This window comes from Dendropsophus ebraccatus, chromosome 1 (genome assembly GCF_027789765.1).
Source record: "Dendropsophus ebraccatus isolate aDenEbr1 chromosome 1, aDenEbr1.pat, whole genome shotgun sequence".
NCBI lineage: Eukaryota > Metazoa > Chordata > Amphibia > Anura > Hylidae > Dendropsophus > Dendropsophus ebraccatus.
Window position 1 is genome coordinate 218673042 of NC_091454.1, and position 23910 is coordinate 218696951.

The window sequence follows — 23910 nt, forward strand, 5'->3', positions numbered from 1 at the left end:
CAGGAATGAAGAGGATGGGAAATGCAAGGGCTGACAGAGACTGCAGGGAGCATGAAGGAATGAGTAGGGCAGATGTGGGCACATACATACAGCATTCTCTGTCCGGGGAGAGAGGGGTTACAGCTATGAAGAGATTACCTCCACAGTCCTGTCCCCTGATGTAATCCCCAGCCTGAAATGGATCTGCTATGATTTGGGGAGATTTCCTGGGTCAAAGTACAGTGCTGTAGACCCCGCTATGCAGACCATACTCCCCCCCCCACTCCCCCAGTACAGGGAGCTCTCACACCAAAGCAATGCTCTTATACCAAGCTACAATTCAGAAAAACTGTGAGCTCTTAAACTAAAACGCTGTTAAACCAAGTTACTCTTAAACAAAGGTACCACTCTGTATATATATATATATATATATATATATATATATATATATACACACAGCGTATACATAGGAAGAAAGCTGCCCGTAGTCAGTGTGTACTCGCCCTGTATCTATAGGTACCTTTAGTGATATGTTTCTATACGTTTATGATGGATTGAAGCACATACACTTGATAGATGGAAGGATCATGATATGAGCAGCTCCTGACCACCAATATGGCCGCCATGACATCACCATATAGGTCACAGACCAGATTTCCTAGATTCCTGAATGGTAAATCTACCAAAGATATCTAGACGGATTTACCATCAGGATTCTGGGAAAGTTGGCTGATAAGTGTGACAACGTTATTGAGAATCCACACAGTATTATGAGTATGCCCAAGAGCTGACAATCTAAATGCAGTAAAACAAATGACTATGTACAGTCGGCGGTCCAGACTGTGCATAATAGCTTCTCCTGGAGCGTAATCTGCTTATATCAGGTCAGCTATTTACTGACCTCTATATGATTTCTGCTGTGGCTTCATCACATTGTCTGCCATTGAGTGGGTGTAGTGATGGGTCACAGCCCTGTCCCCTGCCCCCGCCATAACCCCACCACACATGTGACCCCCCATCCATTGCTGCAGCCTGATACCACACATGACCTGGATGCAGTCAGGAATATAAGTGCAGGCAGAGTCCAATGATATAAGTTATATATATATATATTTATACAGCGTACACAGTGACACATTGTATCTATGAATAATATATAGCACTCCGGCCCTCCCCCCATCCCCCTCCTTCATCCCCTCCCTGCCCCCTCCCCCTCTGCAAAGCCCCGGATGTATGTGACGTCATTGAGAGCCATCTTTTGTCAGAAGCTGGAGAAGAAGGAGCTGCAGCAGCACCCTGAACAGCACCCTACAAGATGTGAGTGTCCTTCCCCATCCCCCTCCCCTGACCCCACATATTTACATTGCACCCCTATATACCTATATATAGCTTTACACATAGAGTATATAGTGTCCTACACGCCATCCAGCCAGGGACAGATGGGTACCATCCCAGATCCGTGCCCTGCACCCACCGCAATCTGTTGTGTCACACATACACTCTGCAGGGAGACACACATCACACTGCGATCTATAGATGCATATATCCCCGGTGATACACACACACACATAGGGCAGCCATCACACACACACTTACACACGCCGTCATCACGCAGGACACATCTGTTACACACACAATGTAAGCTACCACCCTGCTAGTGTTACACACACACAGATGCAGCAGCCTCCCGGATGATGGTGTGACACACAAAGTCAGTGAGGCCGATGTCGGACGTACACCTACACACAGTGCACCCTACTGGATACCAGCGTCACACCGAGCACACTGGACGTACACAGCACCCTGATAGTGTCACACAGCCATCTTCCTGCTAGGGAGACACAAGGGCATAGACGCTGTTTACTGTACAGCTTAATGGCACTTGTGTATATACCTTGTATGGGAACAGACCCACGTTACACAGCTATATACAGTGTACCTGAGGAGAGCCTAAGGTCACCCATATATATACAGTGCACCCAACTACAACCTTATGTCCCTCATCCATATACAGTGCACCCTACAACAGCGACACCCACCTATATACAGTGCACCCTACTAGAGCCTAAGGTCACCCATATATATACAGTGCACCCTACTACAACCTTATGTCCCCCATCTATATACAGTGCACCCAACTACAACCTTATGTCCCTCATCCATATACAGTGCACCCTACAACAGCGACACCCACCTATATACAGTGCACCCTACTAGAGCCTAATGTCACCCATCTATATACAGTGCACCCTACTAGAGCCTAATGTCCCCCACCTATATACAATGCACCCTACTAGAGCCTAATGTCCCCCATCTATATACACTGCACCCTACTAGACCCTAATGTCACCCATCTATATACAGTGCACCCTACAACAGCGACACCCACCTATATACAGTGCACCCTACAACAGCGACACCCACCTATATACAGTGCACCCTACAACAGCGACACCCACCTATATACAGTGCACCCTACTAGAGCCTAATGTCACCCATCTATATACAGTGCACCCTACTAGAGCCTAATGTCCCCCATTTATATACACTGCACCCTACTAGAGCCTAATGTCACCCATCTATATACAGTGCACCCTACTAGAGCCTAATGTCACCCATCTATATACACTGCACCCTACTAGAGCCTAATGTCATCCATCTATATACAGTGCACCCTACTAGAGCCTAATGTCACCCATCTATATACAATGCACCCTACTAGAGCCTAATGTCCCCCATCTATATACAGTGCACCCTACTAGAGCCTAATGTCCCCCATCTATATACACTGCACCCTACTAGAGACTAATGTCTCCCATCTATATACAGTGCACCCTACTAGAGACTAATGTCTCCCATCTATATACAGTGCACCCTACTAGAGCCTAATGTCACCCATCTATATACAGTGCACCCTACTAGAGCCTAATGTCCCCCATTTATATACACTGCACCCTACTAGAGCCTAATGTCCCCCATCTATATACAGTGCACCCTACTAGAGCCTAATGTCACCCATCTATATACAGTGCACCGTACTAGACCCTTATGTCCATCTATATACAGTGCACTCTACTCGGGCCTAATGACACCCATTTATATACACTGCACCCTACTAGAGCCTAATGCCCTCCATCTATATACAGTGCACCCCACTACAGCCTAATGTCATCCATCTATATACAGTGCACCCTACTACAGCCTAATGTCCCCCATCTATATACAGTGCACCCTACTAGAGCCTAATATCTCCCATCTATATACAGTGCACCCTACTACAGCCTAATGTCCCCCATCTATATACAGTGCACCCTACTACAGCCTAATGTCCCCCATCTATATACAGTGCACCCTACTAGAGCCTAATGTCCCCCATCTATATACAGTGCACCCTACTAGAGCCTAATGTCCCCCATCTATATACACTGCACCCTACTAGAGCCTAATGTCACCCATCTATATACAGTGCACCCTACTAGGGCCTAATATCACCCATCTATATACAGTGCACCCTACTAGGGCCTAATGTCCCCCATCTATATACAGTGCACCCTACTACAGCCTAATGCCATCCATCTATATACAGTGCACCCTACTAGAGACTAATGTCCCCCATCTATATACAGTGCACCCTACTAGAGCCTAATATCACCCATCTATATACAGTGCACCCTACTAGACCATTACCCATCTATATACAGTGCACCCTACTAGGGCCTAATGTCATCCATCTATATACAGTGCACCCTACTAGAGCCTAATGTCCCCACCTATATACAGTGCACCCTACTAGAGCCTAATGTCCCCCATCTATATACTGTGCACCCTACTAGAGCATAATATTATCCATCTATATACAGTGCACCCCACTACAACCTTATGTACCCCATCCATATACAGTGCACCCTACTAGGGCCTAATGTCACCCATCTATATACAGTGCACCCTACTAGGGCCTAATGCCCCCCATCTATATACAGTGCACCATACTAGACCCTAATGTCACCCATCTATATACAGTGCACCCTACTAGGGCCTAATGCCCCCCATCTATATACAGTGCACCCTACTAGAGCCTAATGTCCCCATCTATATACAGTGCACCCTTCTAGACCATCACCCATCTATATACATTGCTCCATACTAAAGTCTAATGTCATTTATCTATATACAGTGCACCCTACTAGAGCATCATCCATCTATATACAATCCATCCTACTAAAGCCCAATGTCACTCATCTATATATAGTGCACCCTACTACAGCCTAATGTCCCCCATCTATATACAGTGCACCCTACTACAGTCTAATGTCATCCATCTATATACAGTGCACCCTACTACAGTCTAATGTCATCCATCTATATACAGTGCACCCTACTAGACCATTACCCATCTATATACAGTTCACCCTACTAGGGCCTAATGTCATCCATCTATATACAGTGCACCCTACTAGACCCTAATGTCCCCACCTATATACAGTGCACCCTACTAGAGCCTAATATTATCCATCTATATACAGTGCACCCCACTACAACCTTATGTACCCCATCCATATACAGTGCACCCTACTAGGGCCTAATGTCACCCATCTATATACAGTGCACCCTACTAGGGCCTAATGCCCCCCATCTATATACAGTGCACCATACTAGACCCTAATGCCCCCCATCTATATACAGTGCACCCTACTAGAGCCTAATGTCCCCATCTATATACAGTGCACCCTACTAGACCATCACCCATCTATATACATTGCTCCATACTAAAGTCTAATGTCATTTATCTATATACAGTGCACCCTACTAGAGCATCATCCATCTATATACAATCCATCCTACTAAAGCCCAATGTCACTCATCTATATATAGTGCACCCTACTACAGTCTAATGTCATCCATCTATATACAGTGCACCCTACTAGAGCCTAATGTCCCCCCCATCTATATACTGTGCACCCTACTAGGGCCTAATGTCCCCCCCATCTATATACAGTACACCCTACTAGGGCCTAATGTCCCCATCTATACACAGTGCACCGTACTAGAGCCTAATGTCCCCCATCTATATACAGTGCACCCTACTATGGCCTAATGTCCCCCATCTATATACAGTGCACTCTACTAGAGACTAATGTCACCCATCTATACACAGTGCACCCTACTAGAGCCTAATGTCCCCCATCTATATACAGTGCACCCTACTAGAGCCTAATGTCCTCCATTTATATACACTGCACCATACTAGACCCTAATGTCACCCATCTATACACAGTGCACCGTACTAGAGCCTAATGTCCCCCATCTATATACAGTGCACTCTACTCGGGCCTAATGACACCCATCTATATACAGTGCACCCTACTAGAGCCTAATGTCCCCCATCTATATACAGTGCACCCTACTAGAGACTAATGTCACCCATCTATACACAGTGCACCCTACTAGAGCCTAATGTCCCCCATCTATATACAGTGCACCCTACTAGAGCCTAATGTCACCCATCTATATACAGTGCACCCTACTAGAGCCTAATGTCACCCATCTATATACAGTGCAGCCTACTAGAGACTAATGTCACCCATCTATATACAGTGCACCCTACTAGAGACTAATGTCACCCATCTATATACACTGCACCCTACTAGAGCCTAATGTCACCCATCTATATACAGTGCACCCTACTAGAGCCTAATGTCACCCATCTATATACCGTGCACCCTACTAGAGCCTAATGTCACCCATCTATATACAGTGCACCCTACTAGAGCCTAATGTCCCCCATCTATATACCGTGCACCCTACTAGAGCCTAATGTCCCCCCATCTATATACAGTGCACCCTACTAGAGCCTAATATCACCTATCTATATACAGTGCACCCTACTAGAGCCTAATGTCCCCATCTATATACAGTGCACCCTACTAGACCCTAATGTCCCCATCTATATACAGTGCACCCTACTAGAGCCTAATGTCCCCCATCTATATACACTGCACCCTACTAGACCCTAATGCCATCCATCTATATACAGTGCACCCTACTAGAGACTAATGTCCCCGATCTATGTACAGTGCACCGTACTAGAGCCTAATGTCCATCTATATACAGTGCACCCTACTAGAGCCTAATGTCACCCATCTATATACAGTGCACCCTACTAGACCATTACCCATCTATATACAGTTCACCCTACTAGGGCCTAATGTCCCCCATCTATATACAGTGCACCCTACTAGGGCCTAATGTCATCCATCTATATACAGTGCACCCTACTAGAGCCTAATGTCCCCCATCTATATACAGTGCACCGTACTAGAGCCTAATGTCACCCATCTATATACAGTGCACCCTACTAGGGCCTAATGCCCACCATCTATATACAGTGCACCCTACTAGAGCCTAATGTCCCCATCTATATACAGTGCACCCTACTAGACCATCACCCATCTATATACATTGCTCCATACTAAAGTCTAATGTCACTCATCTATATACAGTGCACCCTACTACAGCCTAATGTCCCCCACCTATATACAGTGCACCCTACTACAGTCTAATGTCATCCATCTATATACAGTGCACCCTACTAGAGCCTAATGTCCCCCATCTATATACAGTGCACCGTACTAGAGCCTAATGTCCATCTATATACAGTGCACCCTACTAGAGCCTAATTTCCCCCATCTATATACAGTGCACCCTACTAGAGCCTAATGTCCCCCATCTATATACTGTGCACCCTACTAGGGCCTAATGTCCCCATCTATATACAGTGCACCCTACTAGAGCCTAATGTCCCCCATCTATATACAGTGCACCCTACTAGAGCCTAATGTCACCCACCTATATACAGTGCACCCTACTAGAGCCTAATGTCCCCCATCTATATACAGTGCACCCTACAAGAGCCTAATGTCACCCATCTATATACAGTGCACCCTACAAGAGCCTAATGTCACCCATCTATATACAGTGCACCCTACTAGAGACTAATGTCATTCATCTATATACAGTGCACCCTACGAGAGCCTAATGTCCCCCATCTATATACCGTGCACCCTACTAGAGCCTAATGTCCCCCATCTATATACCGTGCACCCTACTATGGCCTAATGTCCCCCATCTATATACAGTGCACTCCACTCGGGCCTAATGTCACCCATCTATATACAGTGCACCCGACTAGACCCTAATGTCCCTCATCTATATACAGTGCACCCTACTAGACCCTAATGTCACCCATCTATATACAGTGCACCCTACTAGAGCCTAATGTCCCCCATCTATATACAGTGCACCCTACTAGAGCCTAATGTCCCCCATCTATATACAGTGCACCCTACTAGAGCCTAATGTCACCCACCTATATACAGTGCACCCTACTAGAGCCTAATGTCACCCATCTATATACAGTGCACCCTACTAGAGACTAATGTCTCCCATCTATATACAGTGCACCCTACTAGAGACTAATGTCAGCCATCTATATACAGTGCACCCTACTAGAGACTAATGTCACCCATCTATATACAGTGCACCGTACTAGAGACTAATGTCAGCCATCTATATACAGTGCACCCTACTAGAGACTAATGTCACCCATCTATATACAGTGCACCGTACTAGAGCCTAATGTCAGCCATCTATATACAGTGCACCCTACTAGAGACTAATGTCTCCCATCTAAATACAGTGCACCCTACTAGAACCTAATGTCACCCATCTATATACAGTGCACCGTACTACAGCATAATGTCCCCCATCTATATATAGTGCCCCCTACTACAGCCTAATGTCCCCCACCTATATACAGTGCACCCTACTATGGCCTAATATCCCTCATTTATATACAGTGCACCCTACTAGAGCCTAATGTCATCCATCTATATACAGTGCACCCTACTACAGCCTAATGTCCCCCATCTATATACAGTGCACCCTACTAGAGCCTAATGTCCCCCATCTATATACAGTGCACCCTACTAGAGCCTAATGTTTCCCATCTGTATACAGAGCACCCTACTAGACCCTAATGTCCCCCATCTATATACAGTGCACCCTACTAGAGCCTAATGTCATCTATCTATATACAGTGCACCCTACTAGAGCCTAATGTCATCTATCTACATACAGTGCACCCTACTAGAGCCTAATGTCATCTATCTATATACAGTGCACCCTACTAGAGCCTAATGTCATCTATCTATATACAGTGCACCCTACTAGAGCCTAATGTCATCTATCTATATACACTGCACCCTACTAGAGCCTAATGTCACCCATCTATATACCGTGCACCCTACTAGAGCCTAATGTCCCCCATTTATATACACTGCACCCTACTAGAGCCTAATGTCCCCCATCTATATACAGTGCACCCTACTAGGGCCTAATGTCCCCCATCTATATACGGTGCACCCTACTAGACCCTAATGTCACCCATCTATATACAGTGCACCCTACTAGGGCCTAATATCACCCACCTATATACAGTGCACCCTACTAGAGCCTAATGTCCCCCATTTATATACACTGCACCCTACTATGGCGTAATGTCCCCCATTTATATACACTGCACCCTACTAGACCCTAATGTCATCCATCTATATACAGTACACCCTACTAGAGCCTAATGTCTCCTATCTATATACAGTGCACCCTACTAGAGACTAATGTCATTCATCTATATACAGTGCACCATACTAGAGACTAATGTCATTCATCTATATACAGTGCACCCTACTAGAGCCTAATGTCATTCATCTATATACAGTGCACCCTACTAGACCCTAATGTCCCCCATCTATATACAATGCACCCTACAAGAGCCTAATGTCACCCATCTATATACAGTGCAGCCTACTAGGGCCTAATATCACCCATCTATATACAGTGCACCCTACGAGAGCCTAATGCCATCCATCTATATACAGTGCACCCTACTAGACCCTAATGTCACCCATCTATATACAGTGCACCATACTAGACCCTAATGTCCCCATCTATATACAGTGCACCCTACTAGAACCTAATGTCCCCCACCTATATACAGTGCACCCTACTAGACCCTAATGTCATCCATCTATATACAGTGCACCCTACTAGAGCCTAATGTCCCCCATCTATATACAGTGCACCTTAGTAGAGCCTAATGTCATTCATCTATATACAGTGCACCCTACTAGGGCCTAATGTCCCCCATCTATATACAGTGCACTCTACAAGAGCCTAATGTCCCCCATCTATATACAGTGCACCCTACTAGACCCTAATGTCACCCATCTATATACAGTGCACCCTACTAGGGCCTAATATCACCCATCTATATACAGTGCACCCTACTAGACCCTAATGTCACCCATCTATATACAGTGCACCCTACTAGAGACTAATGTCATTCATCTATATACAGTGCACCCTACTAGAGCCTAATGTCCCCCATCTATATACGGTGCACCCTACTAGAGCCTAATGTCACCCATCTATATACAGTGCACCTTACTAGAGCCCAATGTCCCCATCTATATACGGTGCACCCTACTAGAGCCTAATGTCCCCCCATCCATATACAGTGCACCCTACTAGAGCCTAATGTCACTCATCTATATACAGTGCACCCTACTAGGGCCTAATATCACCCATCTATATACAATGCACCCTACTAGACCCTAATGTCCCCCCATCTATATACAGTGCACCCTACTAGGGCCTAATATCACCCATCTATATACAGTGCACCCTACTACAGCCTAATGCCATCCATCTATATACCGTGCACCCTACTAGCGCCTAATGTCACCCACCTATATACCGTGCACCCTACTAGAGCCTAATGTCCCCATCTATATACAGTGCACCCTACTATGGCGTAATGTCCCCCATCTATATACACTGCACCCTACTAGAGCCTAATATCACCTATCTATATACAGTGCACCCTACTAGAGCCTAATGTCATCCATCTATATACAGTGCACCCTACTAGAGCCTAATGTCCCCCATCTATATACACTGCACCCTACTAGGGCCTAATATCACCTATCTATATACAGTGCACCCTACTAGGGCCTAATGTCATCCATCTATATACAGTGCACCCTACTAGAGCCTAATATCACCCATCTATATACAATGCACCGAACAGATCCTTGTGTGATACCCAGGATGAGGCCTGCATCACCTAGTGAATCTTCTTGCACACAGATACACTGGATATTAGTGCTGCACGCTCAGGTCGGGGCTCTGACTTACCCTTCCTTCCTTCACATGGGTCAATGTTACATACAATCAGCTGCACACACATGGCACACCCTGCCACCATTATACTGGGTACTAGGGGAGGGATGTGCAGGGCCATCTGTATACATGGAAGGGAGGGGTCACAGAGGACAAACAGGGACTGGATACATGATAGATAGACAGATAGATAGATATATAGATAGATAGATACATAGGAGATAGATAGATAGATTGATCAATCGATCGATAGGAGATAGATAGATAGAGTGGGGTAAGTGTTGGATACGCTGCCAATTTTGTAAGTTTTCCCACCTACACAGAATGGAGAGATGTGTAATATTTCTGGTCGGTAACATCACCTCTGAGAGACAGAATCTATAGAACCTTCCAGATAATCACATTGTAGGATTTATATATAATTATTCTGCATTTTATTACATGATATAAGGATTTGTACAATAGAGAAACAGAAGTTCCTATTTGGTGCAGAAAGCTTTGTTTTCAGGTACAGAGGTCGGAGGCTTCCTGGGGGTCCTGACCAGGTTTGCAGAGCCTGCAGCAGGGATTGTGTCCCGCTCCTCCATACACATCATCTCCAGATCTTTCAGGTTTCGGGGCTGGTGTGGAGACTGGCAGCCACTACAGGACCTTGTAATGCTTCTTACGGAGTCGCTGTCCTGTGTGTTGTGGTCATTGTCACGCTGGAAGACCCAGCTATGACCCATCTTCACTGCTCTTACTGAGGGAAGGAGGTTAGTGGTCAAAAAGTGTCAATACATGGCCCCTTCCATCCTCCCTTCAATGCGGTAGTCGTTGTATCCCCCTTTGTAGAAAAGACCCCATAGTATAATGTTTTCACCCCCATGCTTCACGATTGGGACTATGTTCTTGGGGTTGTCCTGATCCTTCTTTTTCTTTCACCAACCATGGTGAGTGGGGTTGATAGCAAAAACTTCTATTTTGGTCTCAACTGACAACATGACCACCTCCCATGTCTCCTCTGGATCATTCAGATGGGCAAACTTTAAACAGGCCGGAACATGTGCTGGAGTGAGATAGGGTGTTGCTATCGATAATCTGTGAGACTGTGGTCCCAGCTCTCTTCAAGTCATTAAATTATTCTTACCTCATGGGGCTAGCAAGATTGACAGTCATCTTGTGTGTCTTCCATTTTCTAGTAATGGCACCAACAGTTGTTGCCTTCTCACCAAGCTGCTTGCCTATTGTCCTGTAGCCCATCCCAGCCTTGTGCAGGTCTGCAGTTTTGTCCTTGGTGTCCTTAGCCAGCTCTTTGGTCTTGGCCATGGTGGAGATGTTGGAGTGTTATAGTTTGGACTGGTGTTTTTATACAGGTAATGAGTTGAAACAGGTGAAATAATACAGGTAATGAGGTCAGAGTAGGAGGAGCTTCTTATAGAGAAACTAACAGGTCTGTGAGACCGGGATTCTTGCTGGTTGGTTGGTGATCAAATCCTTATTTAAATTTTTAATTTTTAAATAGATTCTGTCTTTTATAGTGTAATGTACCTACGATAAATACTACACACCTCTCCCTTCTTTGTAGGAGATAAATAAATAGATAGATAGATATGAGATAGATAGATAGATAGATAGATAGATAGATAGATAGGAGATAGATAATAGATAGATAGGAGATAGATAGATAGATAGGAGATAGATAGGATATAGATAGATAGATAGATAGATAGATAGATAGATAGGAGATAGATAGATAGGAGATAGATAGGAGATAGATAGATAGGAGATAGATAGATAGGAGATAGATAGATAGATAGATAGATAGATAGATAGATAGGAGATAGATAGATAGATAGATAGATAGATAGATAGGAGATAGATAGATAGATAGATAGGAGATAGATAGATAGATAGATAGATAGATAGATAGATAGATAGATAGATAGATAGGAGATAGATAGGAGATAGATAGGAGATAGATAAATAGATAGATAGATAACAGATAGGAGATAGATAATAGATAGATAGGAGATAGATAGATAGATAGATAGATAGATAGATAGATAGATAGATAGGAGATAGATAGGAGATAGATAATAGATAGATAATAGATAGATAGGAGATAGATAGATAGATAGATAGATACATAGGTAAACATTATAGACAGGTAGGAAGGACTGTGGGGTTACAGGTTGTCGTAGGTAATGATGATGATGATGGTGACAAGCCGTACACCTCCCCCTGTATGCAGCATCAAGGGAGAGAGGGAGGGAGGAGAGCTGAGCATACACGGCAGGATGCTATATACCCTGTGACCTCCTGCCCTTCCTGATGCATCATTGCTTCCTTCCAGCTGTGAATCTTTTACAGAGATGTGAATGATGCAAAATATAAAGTATATGTGTGAGCAAATCTATCATCTATCTGTCCATCTATCTATTATCTATCTATCTATCTCCTATCTATCTATCTATCTATCTATCTATCTATCTATCTATCTTTCTCCTCTATCTATCTATCTCCTATCTATCTATCTATCTATCTATCTATCTATCTATCTATCTATCTATCTATCTATCTATCTATCTATCTATCTCCTCTCTCAGGCTATATGATATATCTATGGTAGTACTATTGGTGATGTCTTCGTTGATACGTATATAATCAGGGATTATGAGGCTACTCAGAGCTGGGCGCAGGCCTTCCTTAAGCCTCCTTGGGCCTAGTGAGAAGGAGTCTACACAATGTATTAGCGCTTCATATTTAATCTGTCATAACCAGGAATTTCTTCTAATCTGGGATTGTTTCCCGCACAGAAATCTTGCAAGAAGTTGGATATTGAGTATTGTAGTGCCCCAATAACCCAGAATATGACACCACAATATCCTAGACTGAAAAGCTGTATATAGACACAGAGCAGTATACATGTTGTATATAGATAAAGAGCAGTGTACATGTTGTATATATAGGCACAGAGCAGTATTCATGTTGTATATAGATACAAAGCATTGCACATGTTGTATATAGGCACAGAGCAGTATACATGTATATAGATACAGAACAGTATACATGTTGTATATAGGTACAGTGCTGTATACATGTTGTATATAGATACAGAGCAGTGTACATGTTGTATATAGATACAGAACAGTAGATACTGTATACAATGTATGGGTGTATTGTGCACTATACATCTTGTATATGCTGTATATGCTACATTCTCCAGGATGTATAGGGGAGCAGTATACATATTAAATATGTTGTATACTCCACATTGTATATGTTGTTAATTTCAGGTTGTATACATGTATGGAGCAATATACAAAACATAAATGCTGTATACACCAAGTTGTATATGTGTATCAAGCAGTGTACATATTATATATCCTGTATACTCCAGGTTGTATATTTTGCATACTCCACAATGTATATGCTGTATACTCCAGGTGTTATACGCTATATACTTCAGGATGTATACGCTATATACTCTAGGCTGTATACGCCGTATAATCTAGGATATATACGTGTGAAAAGGATCCCTTAGCATGAGATCCATGGCCGGCAGGTGATGACTCTGCAGACCTGACACCTAATCACATTACAAACGTCTGACTTTCCTGCCAAACATTCCCATTAGTGATGGAAGCCTATGGAGATCCGAGGACGCAGCACCACAAGTCCAAGACTGCAGATTTAAAGGGACACTCCACCATATAGTGTTATCTTACACAATAAGCCTTCCTTCCCCCCCACAACAGTGACTAGAAACCTATGAGACGTCTCCTCAGTCCGTCCGATTCTACAAATCCTTTTTTTAGTCATATCTGTTTATCATCGCCATGGCGACAGGAGAGACTGGTGAGGACGGCCATTTTGTATAGGCTGGACCAATGTAAATGAGAATATGAAAAATCAATACCTCACCCCCGACCTTGTAAAATCAATACTAAGACACAGCCCCTGCATCTGCCCTCATTCTCAGCAGATCAATAGGAAGATGCTTATAGCTGACAAAATGGCCGCCTCCTCTATGTGAGGTTAGTGACATGAAATACGAGGATGTGGGAGGCCACAGAGGTCAGGGCTGTGCTGGCACAGGACACCACGCTGCTGCTTATTTTGTCATAGGGTCTAATTTAAAGGGATTTTTTTTTCTTTTCCCATGGCAACTTTTTTTTCCTGCTACTTCAACTGCATCCACAGCCATAATTGTATATTTAATAAATAGTCTATTCAGACACCACAGGGATAGTCACCCAGCTTTCCAGGTGGCTGGAGATAGGATAGGGAAGGATCGGGGGCTGCTCGGCTACATAACTTGTAGGACTTACATTCAAATATCAGGGGAAGCTGGACGAGTCCCCATCATGTGGTGGAAGCCATATAGGACATCACCCAGCTTTCCAGGTGTCTGGATATAGGATAGGGAAGGATCGGGGGCTGCTCGGCTACATAACTTGTAGGACTTACATTCAGATATCAGGGGAAGCTGGACGAGTCCCCATCATGTGGTGGAAGCCATATAGGACATCACCCAGCTTTCCAGGTGGCTGGATATAGGACATGGAAGGATCGGGGGCTGCTTGGCTACATAACTTGTAGGACTTGCATTCAGATATCAGGGGAAGCTGGACGAGTCCCCATCATGTGGTGGAAGCCATATAGGACATCACCCAGCTTTCCAGGTGTCTGGATATAGGATAGGGAAGGATCGGGGGCTGCTCGGCTACATAACTTATAGGACTTGCATTCAGATATCAGGGGAAGCTGGACGAGTCCCCATCATGTAGTGAAGCCATATAGAACATCACCCAGCTTTCCAGGTGGCTGGAGATAGGATAGGGAAGGATTGGGGGCTGCTCGGCTACATAACTTGTAGGACTTGCATTCAGATATCAGGGGAAGCTGGACGAGTCCCCATCATGTGGTTGAAGCCATGCAGGTTATTACCCAGCCTTCCCATAACCAGCTAGGATAGCTAGCCTAGGATTCAGGTTAGTTCCCCTACCACCAGTCCTCTCATCTACTGCAAATGCATCTCTGCAGGTGTCCCCATGGCAAAACTTCCAGGTCCTGTGCCCTGGTAGCTCATAGTTATCATAGGGACACGAGACAAAGAAATACCTCCAACTTTTGCTTAGAGCAAAGAGGGACATTTAACATAACGTCATGCCATGCCCCATAGCCACGCTTAAAGGGGTTGTCCAGTGCTACAAAAACATGGCCACTTTCTTCCAGAGACAGCACGACTCTTGTCTCCAGTTTAGGTGCAAGTTTTGTAACTCAATTCCATTGAAGTGAATTGAGCTTAATTGCAAACCACACCTGAACTGGAGACAAGAGTTTTGCCGTCTCTGGAAGAAAGTGGCCATATGTTTGTAGCACTGGATAACCCCTTTAAACACTTTGTCCATTCTCATGTAACCACATACAGATACTAAATAACATCCACTATACAAAGACCAGTATCCCCATACACCCCATACACTGACCCATATAGAAATAGATACCAATGGTGCACAGGCTCTGCACACCATATAAGTGATTACAGTGCAGTTACAACCAGTGACTGACAGAGGGCGTCTTCTCAGATCGGAGTCGCTCACTTTTCCTTTTCTTCTCCTTCTGGTCTGGCCATCATGAAGACTTCTCCTGGTGATGGCACGTCTCTGCAGAATCTGCCAAACATTTTAGGCTCTTTGCTCCTGCGCTATCCTCTCCTCTATACAAACACCCCATTAGTTTTGCTCTACGTAGGTATTTGCTACTTACTCTCCCCCCTATGCAGACATTCCCACTTTTAGTTTGGTTCCCTCATAACCACATACGCATATCCCTGTGAAAACAAAACATATACTCACCTAGCTGTAGGACAGCCTGCGTCCGGCGTCTCCTCTCCCTGCTCTAAGCGCACGAGTGCCATCATTGGTACGCTGAGAGAGGAAGCGGCTTCTCTTGGCTGTAATTGGCAGAATGGGGAGCCTATAGCTCCTCACTCTGTCAGTGACACTTAGTGCCGCATTTAACTGTGAATGCTCATCTCGAGCACTCACAGTTAAAGGGACACTCACAGAGTCACAGCACATATTGATGGGGACGGCAGCACCCGATGCTGGCGTCGCACAGGGAAGTGGGACATATGGGGGCTGCCCCGGGACTGATCTTTGTACTTACTATATTTTTGGCTATTCTAATATAAAAGCAGTTCTCCTTTAATTGTGATGAGTGCAACAATGGCTAATAAATGGTTAGTCAATTTAAAGGGTAAACATTAGAGGCAGCCATATTTATGAGAATGAATGAGTGATACATTATGCAGCTGGTTCCAAGAAATGGCTGCCTAAACGGCATCCACTTAAAGGGTAACTCCATCTGAAATGACACAGGTTGTCACAGCTCTCCATCTATTAATAACAACAGTAATATCTACATATAGCTCTATATATTTTCCTACCTACTTTGCTTAAAGGGGAACTCCTTCCATAATATTTCTCTTGCTGTCATTATGTATACAACCATTATGTATGCAACCTTGTATACAAAGGACTGTCGTTGTTAGGCAATGTATCCCTAGCAACCATACTGTCAGAAATTACTTTCAAGCTATAGATATTTGTCAGCAGAATCTACCAGACTTGACCAGCTCAGCCACCATTTTTCTCAGAGTTATCAGACTGGGCTGTCATGGCCTTATTAGTCAGATTTAAAGCGACTCTGTACCCACAATCTGACCCCCCCAAACCACTTGTACCTTCGGATAGCTGCTTTTAATCCCAAGATCTGTCCTGGGGTCCGTTCGGCAGGTGATGCAATTATGTCTTAAAATACAACTTTTAAACTTGCAGCCCTGTGCCCTACGGGAGCATCTGTGCCCTAACTTTGCACCACCCCTCTATCCCTCCTCCCCGCCCTCTTCATCATTAGGAATGCTCCAGGCAGATTGCCTCCTATTCCCCACCTGTGGCAGCCCGGCACATGGGCTGGATCGTTAAGGCACCTGTGCAATGTTCAGCATGAAGAAAATGTTCCAGTGGCATTTTAATGCTGAAGAGGGTGGGGAGGAGGGACAGAGGGGTGGTGCATAGTTAGGGCACAGATACTCCCGTTTGGCACAGGGCTGCAAGTTTAAAAGTTGTTTTTAAGGACAATAACTGTATCACCTGCCGAACAGACCCCAGGACAGATCTTGGATTAAAGGCAGCTATCCGAAGGTACAAGTGGTTTGGGGGGTCAGATTGTCGGTACAGAGTCACTGTAAATGACAGGGGCTTTATTGCTGCCAGCTATGTCTGATATTCTCAAGTCAAAGTTGCTCTGTGGTGCAATATATCTGGTATTCTCAATTCAAAGTCTCTGTGTGGTGCAATATACCCGATGTTCTCAGGTCAAAGCCGCTGTTTGGTGCAATATACCTGATATTTTCAAGTCAAAGTCGCTGTATGGTGCAATGTGTCTGATATTTTCAAGTCAAATTGGCTGTGCGGTGCAATGTGCCCGGTATTTTCAAGTCAAAGTCGCTGTGTGGTGCAATGTGCCTAAAATTTTCAAGTCAAAGTCGATGTGTGGTGCAATGTGCCTAAAATTTTCAAGTCAAAGTCGCTGTGTGGTGCAATGTGCCTAATATTCTCAAGTCAAATTGGCTGTGCGGTGCAATGTGCCTAATATTTTCAATTTAAAATCGCTATCTGGTGCAATATGCCTGATATTTTCAAATCAAAGTCGCTGTGTGGTGCAGGTCTTGTAGGAAGACACGACGGTGTCATTTGTCACTGTAGGTTATTTATAACCCTGACTTTTTTGCCGTGTCGCTTCGTCACCGTCGCACAAATTTTCTAAATTCTTTGTTACGCAGCAAATCAGTTCGGCTTTCTCTGACTCATTACAAATTGCATCTTCCAAAGCCTTTTCCTGCCAAGGCGTCCTCCTGATTCAGCTGTTACCAGCCGTAGCCAATAGTGAGACGCGCAGCGACAGCGCTGCACCACTAGAAGGCGCTGCACACTGCAATACAAAACAATGCAGAGAGCAGACAGTGTTTTTGTACCTTGAGAAGTCAGAGCAGTAGATGTGTTCCTATGCCAGCTGGCCGTCTCCTCAAGGAGAAACAATACACCATCAGGGCTGCAGCAAATGCTTCTCATCCCGCCAGCTCGTACCATGATCCGTACGGGGGGGGATCATAGTAGACAGATGGGCGTCACCTATTAGTAATATCCAATTTTAGGGAAGCTGGATGACAACTAATAACATGGCTGCCATTATAATATAGACATCTCTTATCCTATACATATAAAGAAATAAAGGCTGGATTCTGATTGGTTGTCCCCAAGTGTTGTCATGTGGAAGACATTTTTTCCCCCACACTTTGCTATAGAAGCTCTAGGTGTTCTCCTTTAAGAGATGAGCCCCTGTTCACACCCATCAGGGAGAGGTGAGAAGATGATTTACACCTCCGGAGGAATGTGAGATATAAGGCAGCTGCTCCGTAATCACTCACCGCTCATTAATAGGATTATTAACCCCTTACAGGGATGAAGAAACAGCTTTTCTATCATAGCTTTAGCTGTAGTTCTCATAAGGAAGATGGCGGCCGGGTTCCAGTATTTGGTGGTATTTTTGCTTTTTTTCTTTAGCATTTTTCTCCCTGTTACTGTACTGTATTTCCCTGTGTAACTTTCACCTATAGGAGTGGATGACATCAGTATGGCAGCTGGTCACATGGTCTGTCCTGTATATACTATCCTACACAGCTACTTTTATTAAAGGGGAAGTCTGGCATCGTACATTTTTTTAAAAAGGTGCACTGTCCCCTGCTCTGGTTCCCGGTCCCCTTGGCGATTCCTTATCTGACACCGCTACGGCCGCTGACTGGCTGAGCAGGGCCGCCGCGTCCTTGTTCTCCTTTATTACTTTTTCCTCTTTGGTGTCTTCTTCATCGCCATAGTCTTCCTCTCCTTAACTGACTTTGTGTTCTGCATCTAATTTGGTGCATTCTTCTCGTCTTTTTTTGTTGACCTATATCCTGTTGTTTTTGTCTTCTTCATTAGCGTTGGGCGGAGATGCCGGACTGTTTGAGTTCAGCAACGTCCCTAGGGTGGCATCCAACTTCTGTAGCGGCAGGGAGTAAAATGGCGAGCAGTCAGGTCTGGAAAGCTTTGCCAAACCCAAAAAGTTCAGCATCTCATTTTAGTCCTATTCTCTACTTTATCTATACATTACTGTCCTCTTCTTCTTTATTGTCTTTTCTTCTATTTATCGTCCTTGTAGATTTTTGATGCTTTTTATCATTTTTGTGCAGATCTTGTGTTTTATCTTTATCATTTTCATCCTTTTGCATGACGCTGTATTTCTTCAGCTTTTTTATAGTTCACTGTTACTTTTTGTGTCTTTTGAGTCTTCCCCATCTTTATCCGTCGTCTTCTAAATAGATTTTTGTTGTTCAACATCTTCTTCATTATTATTGTGTCTTTTTTTACCCATATCTTGTCTCTGTTGTCTTCGTTATCCTGTCTTCTACATTTTTCTTCCTTCTTTCATCCACCTTCTTCTTTATCCAATGTTTTCTACTCCATCTTCCTCTTCTTTTTTATCCTCCCCTTTTTTGTATTTGTATGCTTTGTCACCTTTTCTTTGCCTGTCATCTCCTTCTTTTTAGTTTTATTTTTATCCTTTTTGTTTAACCTTATTTATGTTGTTTTTATCTTCATTCATCATAATTTTCTATATCATCATCTTGTCCTCTTCATTATATCCTCTTTTTTTTATATTTGTAAGCTTTCTTTGTCACCTTTTCTTCTTAATTTTTTTGTTTAACCTCATTTATTTATATTGTTTTTATCTTCATCCATCATAATTTTCTATATCATCATCTCTTCCTCTTTAGTTTATCCTCTTCCTTTTATATTTGTATGCTTTCTTTGTCACCTTTTCTTCTTTTTATTGTTTTTATCTTTTTTTGTTTGACCTTAATAATTTGTTTATGTTGTTTTCATCTTCATTCATGACGTCTTCTATATCATCATCTCTTCCTCTGGATAATCTCCTCTTTTCTGTGCTTTTATCTCTTTTTCCTTCGTCTTCATTCTTTTTATTACTAAGCATACTTAATCATGAGGTGAAATAGACAATGCATATAAACCGCCCTGGTAGTCGTTCACCGCTGGCCTCACTTGTGAGGTTATGTTACTACAGCTTGGTGAGGCCCTTACACGCACTGCTGTTTACTCTATTTGCTGTGAGTAATTCTATCTGGTGGATTATAGGTCAGATATAGCCCAGTGTGTAAACGTTGTCAGATTATCCAGATTACCTATATTGAGAGCTGCTTTATTTGTGGCTTAATCTCAATCCTGCTGCAAACCATCATGCCTCGATCACAGATGCCCCTGTGGGTGAACAGCTAAAAACAACGGCGTTGTTTCCGCAACAACAGCCAAAAAAAAGTTGACATGCTTGTTATTGTTATGGCTTCGGCGAACAACGCTAAATTGTGCGCACAAACAGCCGGTGTTTGCATTTACGCAATGGAAAAGATCGCTGTAAAAAAAACAACAGCCGTTGTTTTACGAAAAAGTACATTGTGTGAATATAGCCATAGGCTGAATCCATGATTTCCTGGCAGCCCAATGGCGGCATCCAACTTCTGCAGCCACTGGGAATCAAACGCTGAGTATTGGGGTTCGGATAACATTGCCTAACCCAACATTGGCTCCAAAGTCAGCACCAGATATTTTTACCTGTCCCTTTTTCTTTCAGGTCTGCCCCAGCTGCTGGCCCCCCTGCTGCCCCAGGAGAAGGAGGAGCACCCCCACCTCCCCCCAACCTCACCAGTAACAGGAGGCTGCAGCAAACCCAAGCACAAGTCGATGAGGTGAGCTCTGAGGAGCGGTGGTGGGAGGTAAAAGCAAAGATATATCCATAGCATGGACGCCATGCACTTAACGTCCGTTCTCCTCGCTACAGGTGGTGGATATTATGCGTGTGAATGTAGACAAGGTTTTGGAACGAGATCAGAAGCTGTCCGAGTTGGATGACCGCGCGGACGCTCTGCAGGCCGGAGCCTCGCAGTTTGAAACCAGCGCGGCCAAACTCAAGCGCAAGTACTGGTGGAAGAACCTCAAGGTGTGTATGAAGGCGTTCTACCCAGTCCTCCATAACATTGCCTATGGTTTAGAAATCTATGGTGCTGTATTGTCCAAGCACCACTGAGGAGCGCTGGACACTTGTCGGGAGATGGTGGAATCAATGATATCCTCCTGTCATATGTCAAAAAATAAGATTAAAGTCTACTTGTCAGCATGGCCACCAGGATCAGCAGGCACTTCCTCTGTTAATCCAGAATTTTAGGTATCCATGGATACGAACACGCAATGAAACTGTAATGTGTGAAACCCCCATTGGATCAGAATGTTGCGTGTTTGTATCCATGGAGATCCAAACTTTTGGATCAACAGAAGAATTCGCTGTTGATCTGGCAGCAACAGTTTTGATAGGTCCACTTTAAGTGTAATAACACCTAGGCTAGCCATACACATACTGTATCTATTACCCATTCCGGCCCCTCACCACATCTGGGAACTATGGAAACTGTGGTACTGGCATCACCCATCTTCAGTCTTTCCTGCCTTGAACCTTCGCCTCTAGTATGAAATACATTGGGTTTATGAAATGTGGATTTCCAGATGGGACTGATCTACCTTGATCTGTTTCCTGAACGATTTCCACAGGCCTTAAATCCAATAATCTAGCACCATTTTGTCTTCCAATTCCACCCTACAGCACTGTTTTTAGTGGTTGGTAGCCCATCTAACCACGGCCTTAGGTCCAGCATTATGCAGAGAATAACTACACCACAGAAGATGCCCCTTTGATGTAGACTGCTGTTACCCTCACTTTATCGCCCCCCTGCTGGACACTGTCTGCACTGCCATTACTTCTCTCTTACACTTTGCTGTTTTCTCCTCAGATGATGATCATTATGGGAGTGATATGCGCTATCATCCTCATCATAATTATTGGTGAGTGTCCTGTGTGTCGTGTATATATAGTGTGTGTATACCTGCTTCTGTGATCTGTGCTATATATATATGGCTGACTGTACTAACCTCTTCTTTTTTTCTTGCTTTTTTCTCCTTCTTCCTCTCTTCCACCTCCCCCCCACTTCTTCTATTATTTCTGCCCTCTATGCCGTTGTATAATAACCCCCCTCTTTTCTGCACCCCTTTTCCCATCCCGTCCATAACCCTTGCTTTGCCTTTTGTCACCCTCCCCCCCACTCTATATTTTCTGTTTGTTTTTTTTTTTGCTTCCAGTTTACTTCAGCACCTAAGGACAGCGTATCTTTCCCCGTCTCTCTGTCTAATTTTTCTCCCCCTTCGCCGGATCTATCATCTATACCCTCCGCCGGGACCAGACAAAACTCAACATAATTCCCCCTTGTCCTGCCTCTCCCCCCTCCCCTCCTACCACAGGGAAGTGGGGACATATTGTGTAGAAGCTGTCCCTTCTTGCTCTTTCTCCCATGTAAATACCCAATGACTGGAGATCTCCCCTAACTTATATATACACACACACATATATATATATATATTTAATTTGTCCGTGTGCAGGTTTTTCTGTTCCCTTGTTTCCCGTGACGCTGTGTGTCCGTGATGTTTATACACTACCCCTTGCCCCAAGGGGGGAGGGAGGGGCAATTAACCCGGAACTGGTCTCTTATATACCCCCCCTCATGAAATGAGTCAGGTTTTTGGATTTTTTTTTTTTAATTTGAGGATTTAATGGAGGAGAATCGTGTGTGTGCGTGTGTATGTACAGTATGTGTGTAAAAAAAATAAAATAAAAAATATATGATATATATATATATAAATCCTCAAATACCCCCTCCCCCACCTCAGTATGCCAATTTCTCACTATAGTTTTCATTTATGGGGTGTTATTGATAGGGATAGGGCACATATGATGTGGACCCCTGAATACTCCGTTGTACGGCTTATAGGGTAGTTAGGGGGGACCCCCCTATTGCTTCCACTAATCTGGAGGGATCTAGTGTAAGGATAGGGGTCATGCTTCCCCTCTTGCCCTTGTGTTCTGCAGATATGCCCTGCAGGGGGCAGATTCGGCAGGTGGAGAGAGAGAGACAGGGTCAGGAAATAATAGTAGAAAGCAGGTTGGCTTTCCAGCCCCTTCTTGCCACTTAGGAGGGAGGTGGCACTGTGAGGTGGCATGGGATGCTTCATGGTAATGCCTATTATGGGATATTTTCTTCCTAATAAAAATTATTTACACTGCCCCACTACCATGTAACTAGTGATGCCATGACGGTAACTGTGTCAAATCCCAACCTTTACCACTCCATGACTGTAATAAGAGAGGATGCCCTTTACCCCAAGGACCTGTCTTCTCCCAAACCTTGCATGGGACCAGCCATTATGTAGCTGCAACCGGCCGGGCAATGAGGCACATACATGGCTGATACTTCACCCAACCGCACCACCGCGCCTCTGCAGAATTCCCTGTGTGCCTGGTTGCCCCGTTTGCCTGCATTGTATCATTAGGAGGGAGGGAGCAAGTGTGTCCAGGGGTAATAGGGTAAATCTCCCCCTCTCTCCTTGTTACCCCTTTCTGAATTTCCCCTCCACTCCTCCTACCCCCCACAACGTAAATATTAAAATAAATGTTGTTTAACCAAAAACAAATGGTGTCCTGACT

General features: G+C 44.1%; 1 protein-coding gene across 1 annotated transcript; it reads left to right on the plus strand.

Moving 5' to 3' along the window:
- Positions 1–1208: 1208 nt before the first annotated feature.
- On the plus strand, positions 1209–23886 carry LOC138801410 (vesicle-associated membrane protein 2). The gene is made up of 5 exons (XM_069984246.1): positions 1209–1296; positions 20956–21070; positions 21163–21321; positions 22166–22217; positions 22512–23886. Coding segments are annotated over exons 1-5 (345 nt in total). The 5' UTR covers positions 1209–1294; the 3' UTR covers positions 22529–23886.
- Positions 23887–23910: the final 24 nt, after the last annotated feature.

What these genes read in the sequence shown, in the direction of transcription:
- LOC138801410 (XM_069984246.1), top strand. An exon ending in CCCAAGCACAAGTCGATGAG is followed by an intron (nt 21,071 to 21,162) that starts GTGAGCTCTGAG and finishes TCCTCGCTACAG; the next exon opens with GTGGTGGATATTATGCGTGT. An exon ending in ACTGGTGGAAGAACCTCAAG is followed by an intron (nt 21,322 to 22,165) that starts GTGTGTATGAAG and finishes TTTTCTCCTCAG; the next exon opens with ATGATGATCATTATGGGAGT.